Raw genomic sequence first — 12,725 nt, 5'->3', positions numbered from 1 at the left:
ACATCTGTTAATGTATTTTATTTTATTATTTAAAAAAGGAGAAAGGCGGGAAAATAAAAGGATGTGTGGAATCTGCCGAGCCGGCGTTGGCGCGCTGGGGGCTACTCCTGACGAATATGCTCCTCCGGATAACAAAAGCCCTGTAAAAAAAATCGGGGAGGAATTATCAGCTCCCCCCTTTAACACAGTCGAGTTTGCGACGTGCTCGCGCGCGGCGCTTGGCGATTATTTTTAATTATTGCTGTTTAATTACAACCGTGCCGCCCGCGTGTCGAATCTGCGGCGGCCAAACGGCAGGGCGGCAGCGGCGGGCGGGAGGCGCCATGGCGGCGGGGGCGCTGCCCGGGCTGCGGCCCGCCCAGACGCAGCTGGAGTACGGCCTGCTGGACGCCGACAGCCCCCGCGACAAGGAGGCCTTGGTCTACGGCTACCTGCAGAAAGCCGACAGCCGGGAGCGGGACCTGACGGTGCCCGAGCTCGGTGGAGGTGGGTGGAGGGGCCCGCGATGAGCCCCGGTGCCCCCCCGGGCTCGCCGTGAGGGGCTCACCCTGAGGGGGTGCCTTGGGCGATGAGGCCCGGAGCGGCTCTCTTTAAAGGTGTTTTTATCTGGTTATGGGGCTCTGAGTCTTCAAAAGCACCCCCGGGGGGGTAAAGGGCAACATAAGGGAAGCCCCTTATGGATGCTCGCTTGGTACCGGTCGCAAAAATCATGTTCTTTAAATCCTCTTTGTTCTGTTAGCTTCACTAACTTCTTCTTTTTGTTTTCCCTCCAATAAAGTGTTTCGTTTTTCTCCAGTGTATTGGCAGGAAGCTTCCTCCCGCTCTCAGCTCTCTCTCCATGGCTTCCCCGTGCTCGTCAGTTTCCATCCCTGCACCCTAAGGCTTGCTGTGCTGGAGACATCCTCCTCCTTCAGGGCTCTGCCTGTTTCCCCTTCGTGTTTCGCACATTTCTCCACCTCTTCTTGTGAAAAGTGTGAATCGAGGGTTACGTAAAGGTCTTGCAAGTCCTGCTCGGGGGCCTTGTAACCTGAGCGAGGCTCTCTGGGACCCTGAGAGATTAAGGGGTTTGCAAGACGGAGGCTTAAGCAGATAAACTGTGGGATTAAAACCACATGCGTAGCATAGGAGTGAATTCTGACTTTTAACCAGTGAAGCAAAGCGAATGCGTTTTCTGTCTGGATTTGGACTCCTGAATTGAATTTTCACTTTCGTCATCAGTAATATTTATGTTTCTGTCTTCTGTCAAAGCTTATTTTCTCCAGAAATCAGCTCATATAGTAGCCAAAGTTATTTATTTCCAGTTTATTTTTAGGAAAGATATCCCAATTCTACTGAAGAGGGAAGACACATCATAAAACAAATAACCTGCTCTTTTCCTTTGAAAAAGCAAAGTGGAAAGTCTTGTCTATACACAGTGGAAATAATGCATAAATTATTGTAATTACTGTCACCAAATCTGAACGTTTGTGCATTCATTTATCCTTTTAAATATATATGTATATACTATATAGGTAGGAAACAAATTTTTTATTACTGAAGAAGGAAACAAACCTGCTGACTTGAGTAGCTGTAACTTCTCCTGGGGCAGTAAGAACTTGGTTTGCCGAAACTGACAGGGTGGAAGTTTTGAGTATTTTTAGATTAATCAGAGTAAATCTATGTATTAAAAAAATAATAATTCTTCAAAAATTTAGTTCAACTTTACAATGGGACTTAGCTATCTGGTTTTGATCCCGTTATTTTCAGAAGAGTTGGATGGAAATAATGGCAGACTGTAATCTAGGACATTTATGTCTTGATAACCAGTTTCTTATGGGACCAAAGGAATTGGTCCCATAAGAAGTTACCAGTGAGGAAACGTTGCCTTAATGTCTCATCAAGTAATTGAAATAAATGTCCAGGAGTACTACTGGCTATGTGTGAGGGGGTTATATTCCCAGGTGGCAGTGTTATTTCATACCTGTCATTTGAAACTGTTGAAAATCAAGATCAAAGCTCTAAGTACTAAAATGTTGCTGTCATTTCTGAAACTAGCTCTTTACAAAATCTTACAAAATCATGAAGGGTTTAATGGGTTATCAACTTACTTGCTTTTATTTGAAGTTTAAGTAAATAGGTATTACACCTATGACTTTGTTAGGTGTTGAATAATGTAGATAATTTTTCAAAATGTATGGGAATTGTTCTGAGGTTTTCATGTTCTTTTGATTAAAAAGTGACAATTTAACTATATAAACAGCTCGTTCATTGTTACATTACATTTAGTTAATATTCTCATTTACTAATTTTGAAGAATTGTATAATACAAGGGTGGGTTTGATAAATATGAGACTTCTGTTTTGCTTTTGTACTTGCTAGAAAGTTATGTTGTAACTTTTCTTTAATGAAATACACTAGGAATGTGTGTTGTCATGCAAATTAGGTGTGTCTTTCCCTACTATTCCCCTAACTGGGTATCTCTGCTCTCTGAATTGCAGATCTACAATGGTTGAACACCGAAGGTCCTATTTCTCTTCACAAAGACCTTTGTGGAAAAGTGGTGGTGTTGGATTTCTTTACTTACTGCTGTATCAATTGCTTGCACCTGCTGCCTGATCTCCACGAGTTAGAGCAGCAGTACTCTGATAAAGGTAAAAGAGCCTTGGCTTGCTTGGAACAAAATTTCCTGGCAGTGTTGCAGGTGGAGTAGCTGAGTCACTTTGTTGGTTACTAAACAGCTGGCAACATTTCAGGGGTGCCTAAAAATGTCTTCTAATACTTTAAGTATTGAAAAAAAAAAAAAAAAAAAGGTTACCGGCTATGCTTTCATCACATTTCTAGATGGGGTTAAATATGGCATCTGTTGTGTCTCTATAATTAAAGAAATGGGATATGTGCTTGAAGCCCAAATCCTATATCCTCATGAATAGGGCGGTTTGCAAAATGCGAGGACGTAAGATGCGGGCTCAAAGTTGATAGATATACACTTTTACTTAGTAACCAGCTCTGAGCAAAATGTTACACAGATGGTAGAACGGATATAGTTTAATGACCTTTTTCCGCCCTTTCTAACTGAAATAGCAAAATACATAAACATGGTTTAGGATTTTTTAATGTTTACTTTTTGGTATTTGCATTGCCTTATTTTCGGTTAGTAATCCTCTGTTCTGTAGAGGGAATTAATCCCTTTAATTTCACTTCTGAGATAAAATCTCAATCTCTCTCTGAATGAATGAAAATGCAGGGTAACTGCTATTTAGAATTTAGTCTCTTGTCATCCTGATGACTTGTCAGAGAGAAGATGTGGTCTTACCCAGGAATGTATCAGCTGCTATCTTGGCTGTTTTGGTAGGCTAAATGATGAGATGAACAGTGTTAACTTTTGGTCCTTAAAATCCTGTATTAAATACTATAATAAAAATAACCTTGCCTTATAATGTTTACATTTCTGGTTCTCTGTTTGCTCTTCTGATTTGATTTTCATTTTGCCAGCATTTATTTTCATGCATTACCTACTCCCACTAGAAAAATTACCATCTTTGAAATTACAACTTTAAGTTGTTCACTCATATATTGTAGGTTTAAATGGTTATCCTGCTCTGGAAAGTTAAGTTGTTTGGCTTGATAAATTTGAGAAAAATTGGAAGAATAAGACTGAAGTTGAAAGGATGTCAGGTGTACCAGAAATACTGTAAGAATATCAAGATATATTAATGCAGGTATCTTGATATTCATCCTGATTCTGGAGTTTCATTACGTTTTAATTTGCTGTTATGTTTAGTTAATGGAAGTTCCTTCTTTCTTCAGGGGACGGGGGGCAGATTCACTTTCACTCAGCTGGTTCCCCAATCTGTTTCCTCATAACTGGGGAAAAAAAAAAAAAAAAAAAAAAAAGATTAAATATGTAGTGAAATTGTAACTTTATTAAACATCAGCTTTGTAAACATAGCATTTATATACACGTTTCATCTACATATTTACAGTGCTGTGGTAGTGACAGAAGGTCCTGATCTAGCAGACAGTGTAAGAGTGAAAACAAGCATCTTACTCTGACAAAACATCTATGTCACTGTGCATTTGGATCTTAATCTGTTGTTTGAACAGCTGAAGGAGTGTTGCCTCCATCTTTCTGCATAACTGAGAACAAACCTTAATACTGATATAATTAATAGCAGTTTCTGTTTTTGATTGTACCTTCTGTAGATGTTTTTTGATATTCTGATTATTCTTTTCTTGTTCACATGGTTCAAATACTGGCGTATGTGGAATACGTTGCTGAAGTTTCACTGTGATCATCAGACGTGAGATGTCCGAACCTGAGAATCTGTAGTTTTAAGATGTTTCTAAGCCATTAAATGACTTAGTATATACGCACACAGTTCTATTGTCTGGAACTCAAGGAGATTTGTCTCAAAATAAAGACTGCTTTCCATAGGATTAAATGTCGCCTAGCATCTTTATCTGATACGTTCTCATTGCTATCTTCAGTGGAGCTATTTCTGTTTTTCAAGTGGCGTTCAGAAAGTTATTTTAAACTCCAGTGCGTATTCAGTTCATGTTATCAGCAGTCCAGAAATGACTTCTATAAGAGGGAGCACTTTTTAATATTCAGAAATAGCTTGGCATAAGTCCAGTGTTGTGCTCTGCTATAATCCTTCAAATAAAGTGTTTTAAATGGTGTGCATGTTTTTATATCACAGTGTAGCATCTGTCAGTTTCCACACGAGTTTTCTTCATGAGAGGATATTATAACATATATGTGCTATACAGGTGTCCAGTATAGCATTGTCCTTCTAGCTCTAGCGATACTTTTGATGGACAAATTATATGTACTGCTGCTGATCCTATTGTAGTTAAAATGTTTGACTTGCTGTTCAGAGCTCAACAGTTTATGTTACTACAGTTTGAGCTGTTTTACAGCAGTGTACTGTGCAGGCAGGATTGGCAAAGACAGTATCAGTGATTTTTTTTTTTTAATTTATCTGTGTACTTGTTTTTTATTCAATTAATGTGCGGAATCTTACTGTGTTCAATGTTCTCATATTGAAATATTACCATTCCTGCAGATGCTATTCTTCTCCATTAATACTGTTTTACAGTTGGGGACAAGGGCCAAAATAGAAAAATAGTTCTCAATTTCCAAATAAAAAGCCAATCTGACATTAAATTAGTTAAACTCCTCTGAGCTCAATAATACAACTGCTTAAGATACGAACTAATTGCCTTTCCTGCGTTTCTACCACAAAACCATTAAAATAATTGACTTGAAATAAAAATTAAATACGGATTGTGCTGCCAAAACAATAGCTGCTCTGGCAGCCTTCCATTTTTACAGAGCTAATTCATCAAATGCTAGCAATGCAGTGTGCATTACTGTAGAAAACTTCTTTCCTTCAGCAGGTGTCAGACAACCATAATGCATCCTGAAACACTTTCTTTTTTGAGAAAGGGATTATTTCTGCTTTGGCTTTGTACATTATAATACGTTGTTTTTTTTTTTTAAAAAAGGACAAGCTTTTTTTTTCCCCCCAGTCATTTGTGGTAATATAGAGTTATTCAATAATCCGTGTTATATATTGGTTTAAGCTTCAAAATGAAAAACAACACAAAAAACAGCAAACAGTGCAGGCACTAGAAACAAATTGGCGTAGAGTTCTTCATGACAGGAATGCTTTCCAAAGCCAGCATCTGGATTTTTGCATTGCAGAACAGAACAAGCTGGACGTATCTTCCTATCACATCAAATGTTTATAATGGCTGGGTAGAAAACATGGTATTAGAAATGAAACCGTTGGGATGAGAGTTTAGATAGGATCATATGGCAAAACTTTAGGGGAATGTCATGGTTTCATATCACCCAAATTGTAGAAATCTTCAAGAGTGTGAGAAGAAGGTTTGGCATTATTATTCATGTTGTTTGTTTGGTTTTGTTTTTTACAAAAACTGAATTTAAAAAAAGATCCACTGAGCAACAGGGAAAGAAGAGATTTGCAGCTGTATGTTTAGGTAGGCTGAAGAAGAGCAACCTAAAGAAAGAGGCTGCAATCCTAAATTCAGACCAATTCAGCATGGATTACTGTGCTGGCAGTCAGGCCCTGTGGAATGTGGAATGCTGTTGGAAAAAACAATGGCGAAACGTAGCGAATGCCTGAATATAATCCCTACCTGGAAGCAAAGCAAAGATTTCTGAACTCGAATGGGTTTCTGTAAAATAAGCATTCTTCATGTGCCAGTGAAGTCAAGGACTGTGAATTTGAGAAGAAAAACCTCACTTTTAGTCTAACTTAGTCACATTCAGTGTTGGCATAATGTGGGACTGTTCGCTGATTTTAAGTGCTGAAAGCAGGATTTGAAATTTTGCTTAAATCTAAGGCCCAGTCTGGTCAAAATTTGGTTAAATGACAGAACTGAACAGTGGTTTAAAGAAATGGTCAAGTAACTGAGAGCAGCCGGTGTAGGCATGGTGGTGGAGCTCTCTGGCTCCTGCCTGGGAAGAGCAGGGGCAGAAGAAAGATACGTCAGCTAGCCAGACCCCACCCCTACCATAAAGCTAGGAGGAAAACCTAAAACCAAATACTGCTTTCCGTTCAAACCTCTCTCCTTGCATGTGGTTGCTTACAGGTGTCTTCTGGGCCCTTTTCTGCTCAGAGGGCTGGTGTTACCCTTCTTGCAGTGCTGAACTCCCCTGGCTGTAACTGCACTGCTTTCAGAGAACGGCTGTACAAAAGCATTCTGCTTTTATGTACGTGCCCAGGGTTTTATTAGGGAGGTGTTTTAATGGATAAGATAGAAAATGCCAAATAACAGGAATGATCTGACATGCACATTTCCAATTCAGAATGACTTGTGGCATATTAGTTGATCGTAAAGTAAATAAAATATGTGATGTGTGAGTTATTGTGGAAAAATACACATTTCCTGTGAATTAAAAAAATAAAGTGATAGAATGCTGTTAAATAAAATGAATGTCTTTGTTAAGGAGAAAGATGCATTATCGTGCAAGCTCCAAAAGTTATTGCTTTTGTAATTTTTCCCATCTTAAAGATTCTGGATCTTGATATTTGCAGTTGTAAATGGAAGAGGGAAAGAGAAACAGGAGAGGGAAAAGAGGCATTGTTCTGAAACCTATGAGAATCTAGAAGATGAGAAATAATTTTTTCAGCAATGTTACTGAAAATATTTAGGTTTTGTTCCTATTAGATTTGTGGTAAACTGATGAAGTCTTCATTCCCTTGTAACAAATGGTTGTTTTTGAATAAGGGCAAAAATCGTCTTCTAAAAACTAAGTAACTGCTGCTTCAAGTAACTAAAACAGTTCGTGCTCTGAAATCTTACAACTTTGCTGAGAAAACATTTATCTAAAATTAGTCTTTTTCAAATATGAGACCTTTGGGGATGGCTATTTCCATTGGATTTTGTTTAGGACAAAACATAACCGTATTATTCAAGTCAACTCCAAATGACGGAAGTTGAGTGACTTTGCACGTCAGCCTTTATCCTTTCAAACTGCAAATTATATCCTGCTTTTATAAACTTAATAGCTATTCAACCAAATCTATTTTGTCTGTAGTGGTACAATACGACATTTTTGATTGCAGTGAATATTTGAAGGAGCACAAATGAATTTAAGATACAACACAGTAATTCAAAGTGAATGTAATTTAAGAACCTCATGAAGCTCTTTGGGGGTCTGCACTGATTTTATTTCAAAGTATAAGCATCGTGAGAATTGGATTAGGTTGGATAATGTCTCTTCTTTTTCCGTGCCACCCTGTAGGGCCTCCAAGTCGTCTTTTTTTTTTTTCTTTTTCATATTACTTGCATGACTGAAAAAATTGTGGTGCTACAAGGGATCCACCTATAGACATCGGATGACTAGGGGAGGGAAGGAAATGCTGCAGATACTTGAATGTTTATAATAAAAGTGTTATAAATACTTGTTATTTGGTTAGACCTGACTGGAGGGGAGGATGAAAGCACTTTTTTGTTGGTGCTGTCTAAATATTTTCTAATACTGGAGTGAATTGAACCAAGCTGGGTGTCAGCTCTATGGATATTCTTCTTTCCCACTTAATTTCACCCTTCTCAAAGTAACACAAATGATCAGATAACAGTTCAAAACTTTAAATTGGACAAAATAGTATAAGGGTCCTTGTTGTTATCTGTGGGTACAAAAAGCTCACGCTATCCAGAAAGAAAAAGATTTGTGGATACACAGGAAGGTCAGTATGTAGGGGTTTCCATTAGATCAACAGTTCTGGTTTAAAATTGTTGTATCGCATCTTCCTACAACTGCATGGTTGTTGTTGTTATCTTCCTTGGTTTAGTGAGGAAAAATCCTAAATGTCTCGTGATGGCAGTGAGCAACAGACGCTGGAAATGGAATGTTCTGAAATTTAATCAAATGTCATGGTTCAGACAGTCTCGTTTATTTTGCTCAGATCTCTGAAGTTTAATAAAAATACTCCCAAACCCAAATCATCACAGATCTGACAAGTTATTCTGACTAACAAGATCATGCTCTTTGCTAAGTGTTCTCTGGTACAAAGTGAGACGAAATACGGTGTTGATGTCATGTGCGTAGCTCATTGCGTTTGGTTATGCTGGTAAAACGTAATTTAAGGCTCTGAAAAAGGCTGTAGTGGTGTGTGTGTGTTTGTTAGGGGTCCTTTTTTTGCTCCTAGGACGTACCAAAAAGTGACTCAACTAAAAGGAAGGCTTGTCATTCTTTTTCTGTTGAGTAGGTAGGGGGAATGGAAATTTTGGGGCTGCTTACGTAAGTGTCTGCAGGGGGTGGATGTATATTTCTTTTTTGTCGCACAGAGAAAGGCAAATGAAGTCTGAGCCATACATTTGTGTTTCTGTTTGAATTTCATGAAACTGAGGAAAAAAAGCAATTCAAGGACTCTGGTAATCGTGTGCTTTTTTGATCATTTTTAGGCTCGATACGATGTATTCTGTGTATGTAAGCTGAATTATATTACTTGGTGCTTGTGCAGCACCTTCACACTAGGATTTCAAGCGCAGTTACCTCTGTTGTGGGAAAACCTGAACTTTTCATTGTCTTTATTAACTAAATATAGAAATTAGGTTAAAAACTGTAAGGGGAGGGGAAAAAATGATAATTAATTCTCTTTTTTTAATTTTAAATATAGGATACTATTTTGATTTTAGGTGCCTCTTTTTGTTTGTTTTTTTAACTTGATCTAGAGTGAGATATGCCAGGATAACTCTGGACTCGTGATCACTACTTTACAGTGGAAAATAATTAGTTTTCTGTAAACAACATAGCTATGTAAAGGAAGCAAAAGTCAAAGAGGTATCCTAGACACTTGAAAGAACAAAGCATCAGTTAAACGTGGCTGAGCTGTAGCAGTTCATTTTGAAAGAATTTTCTACCTTAGAGATTCAGGGCGTAAGAACAATATATAACATATTATGCTCTTTATTTGTTCAAATCCTTTCCTCTTTTCTGGGAAGCAGTTAGCAATGTTGTGGGATAACTGTGCTTCTTTCTTACATGTTTTTTTAATTGAACTACAGGTATGTTTCAGTGCAATACTTCATTTTTCCTTTCAGATGGCCTTGTTATTATTGGTGTCCACTCAGCGAAATTCCCGAATGAGAAAGTCCTGGATAACATCAAGAGTGCAGTTCTGAGATACAACATTGTCCACCCTGTAGTAAACGATGCAGATGCAACGTTGTGGCATGAGCTAGAAGTGTCCTGCTGGCCAACTCTGGTCATTCTTGGCCCTCGTGGGAACATGCTCTTTTCACTTGTTGGAGAAGGCCACAAGGAGAAGCTGTTTTTGTTTACTTCTGTAGCACTGAAATTCTACAAGGAGAGAGGACAAATCAAGGACAACAGTATTGGAATAAAGCTATACAGGGACTCCCTCCCACCTTCTCCCCTGCTGTTTCCTGGCAAAGTGACAGTAGATAATTCAGGAGAAAGGCTGGTAATCGCAGACACTGGACATCACAGGATTTTGGTTACTCGAAAAAATGGGCAGATTCTGCACACTATTGGAGGTAAGATTGTATAAGTTTTATTATAGGCATTTTATTTAGGCATAGATTATGTTCAGTGGTGCTGCTAGGACCTAGCAGTTCATTGATACAATTTTTTTTCTTACAAAATCACTTTTGCAGGAGGTGAGGGAATATAGCGTAGTACCATCAGTGGGAGGCTCTGTTAATGCAGCTGGTTGAGGTGTCCCTTATTTGTTGTCGTTATTTCATTGACTAAGTTTTGTATTTTCATGTGATAGCCAATATGAATTACAAAAGAATAGAGTCATAGGATCATTAAGGTTGAAAAAGACCTCCAAGATCATCTGGTCCAACCATCTTCTGAAAGAGTTTCAAATGTGTTTAGATTTCAGTGACATACATTCACATCCAGCATCAAGATAGGGAAAAGAGATAAAAATACTTCCCTTTCCAAGAGGAAAAAACAAACATGGAATTTTGGTTTTGATGGTGTGTTTTGGGGGAGCTTTTCTTTGTTTGTTTTAAATGAAGAACATCCCTCAATAGGATTCACAAACTTCAGAAAAATACCAGTGGCACTACTGTTTTAAGAAAGGAAGGAAATATTTCATTATTTGATGGAACAGGGCATTGAATAGACAGGCTAATTATCCAAGCTAACCTGATAAAGACCTTAATACCCTTCTATGGGAAGTACAAACAAGGTTTCTTATGACAAGAGTCAGACAATTTGTTTTCTGTTTGGTATGTGAGATGAAGTCTCTGCCAACAAAACACCCTTTAGTATTCTGGGATATTCATTAAATAGCAACTTGGAGGGAAGTCTTGTTATCTCTGAATGGGTACCCCTGCTTCCTTTGGCACTCTGTGCTGTTCCCTATGAATGGGCATCCTGATGTAGTTCCAAGAGGAATTATCGGAAACTGAAACAGCAGCACCTCAATGTTTCATGTCTGTTAACGTCTAAATTGTCTTCTGAGAGTAAGTTGTAAAAGTTTGCGTGTTTCAGTGACTCAGTTAAGTGATTCTGTGGGCAGAAAATAGTGTAACGAAGTTGATAATACTGTAATAAATGTGGGCATGCACAAAGGTTGAAATTACTATATTTGCATCACAAATCATGATGCACACATAATAACTCATGTATCTAAATGTCTTTTGCTGACACACAGTGCTAATGCACTTTAAATGTTACTCCCTATAAATGCGATGCTTACCTTCACACTGTTTTATTCAGGTCATGTTCCTCCCTCTCTTTCCTCTTTGTGCTATACAGAAGGCTGTCACTCCATCATTCTCACTGTTCTTCCGTGTAATTAGTTGCGTGTCATCTTTTTGTCAGCTTGTATTATTAATAAGAAAGTGCTGCTAATCAAATATTAGTTTCAGTCTAATTACAGCAAAATCTAAATCATTGAAATGTAATTGAGTTTTGGAATTTTAAATCTTTGCTGGCTGCTTTTGGTAGTGGTTTGGCTGTTAATTAGGAATAAAAAAAAAAAGGCTATACAAGGTGCAATGAAAGCATCTTTTAGAATATGTAATTATCTTACAGGTTTAAAAACATACACTTTTTTTTAAGTTTTATTTTTCTGAAATGAGTTTTGAGTTTTGCTTTGTTTCATTTATAGGTCCAAACAGTGGAAGAAAAGATGGAAGATTTTCAGAAGCATCTTTTAACTCACCACAAGGCATTGCTATAAAAAATAATGTTATTTATGTAGCTGATACAGAAAATCATCTAATTAGAAAGGTAAATTTTCCATAAGGAAACAACCTCTTGTACTTCCCCTACTTAAACAGGTGAAAATTTATACCAAATTAATTATTCTACAAATATCTTCAACATCAGGAAGGAAATTTGGACTAATATAAATATTGTTTTGCATTTCCATTTTTAAAGGGCTACATATGCTTTTGTACTTCCGTTCATAGAATCATTCAGGTTGGAAAGGACCTCTAAGATCATCTAGAAATGAAGAATGTGCCTCTTGTTCTAGCATAACTGATAGCTTTTTTTCTTTTTTCTTTTCTTTTTTTTTTTTTTTTTTTTAACTTGTGACTCTTGCTTTCCTGTTATGAGAAACATCTATTCTTAGTATTGGAAGTAGAAGCTGTTTCTATTTCACTTACAGTTCAGATCCTTATCTAAGGTTATTGTACTCTTATGGTTTGGTGGATATCTGAATTTTTGTTAACTAGTTGTTTGGTCCTGTAAGCATACCTGCTTTAATTTCAGAATTATTTGTGTATTGATTTTTTTTTTTAACTAAATACTTGAAGTTTTTAGTGCATATGAATGTTGCTCAGTATAAACAGGAGTTGAATCTTAAACCCAGTTAGGCAAAATTTGGAATAATCTGAAGTTTGCTGAAGCAATATCATATTACCTTATTAATAAAAGTTTTTATGCATCTCAGAAGATATTTACTCATATTTACTAGCCAGTAGGATGTCTGAGTCATGATCAGAAGAGGCACACGCTTACTCAATTCGAAAAGCTTTTTTTACTGTTCAGTATGTTCACATTCATTCAGTTTTTCAATCAGAGCACTAGCCTAGAAGCCCTCTGCGCTGTACTCGTTGTTGTTGGCTACCGCTTTTAATCTGGAAAGGACCAAGTGGCCCTGTTGGTCCAAGGCCTTCATCTTCATAATACTCACTACATTAGCCTGTTGACCAGAGATAATGAGGTGTTACGGTTAACAGAGTGCAGAAACAGCTGAAGTTCTGGGTCATATTGCTTCAGC

At 37.7% G+C, this 12,725-nt stretch overlaps 1 protein-coding gene across 1 annotated transcript in view; it reads left to right on the top strand.

Moving 5' to 3' along the window:
- Positions 1-323: 323 nt before the first annotated feature.
- Positions 324-12,725, top strand: part of NHLRC2 (NHL repeat containing 2) — a gene marked incomplete at its 5' end in the record, with an annotated part of 39,050 nt that continues 26,648 nt past the window's right edge. Inside the window, 4 exons of the mRNA XM_082764332.1 lie at positions 324-486; positions 2,478-2,630; positions 9,559-10,014; positions 11,607-11,728. Of these exons, the coding sequence (XP_082620458.1) occupies positions 324-486; positions 2,478-2,630; positions 9,559-10,014; positions 11,607-11,728 (894 nt within the window). The remainder of the gene's footprint in view (positions 487-2,477; positions 2,631-9,558; positions 10,015-11,606; positions 11,729-12,725) is intronic.

The sequence above is a fragment of the Aythya marila genome (genome assembly GCF_965140915.1).
Source record: "Aythya marila genome assembly, chromosome: 7".
NCBI classification, from domain to species: Eukaryota; Metazoa; Chordata; class Aves; order Anseriformes; family Anatidae; genus Aythya; species Aythya marila.
The sequence above is the reverse complement of the archived record's forward strand: the minus strand, read 5'-3'. Positions and strand labels throughout refer to the sequence as shown.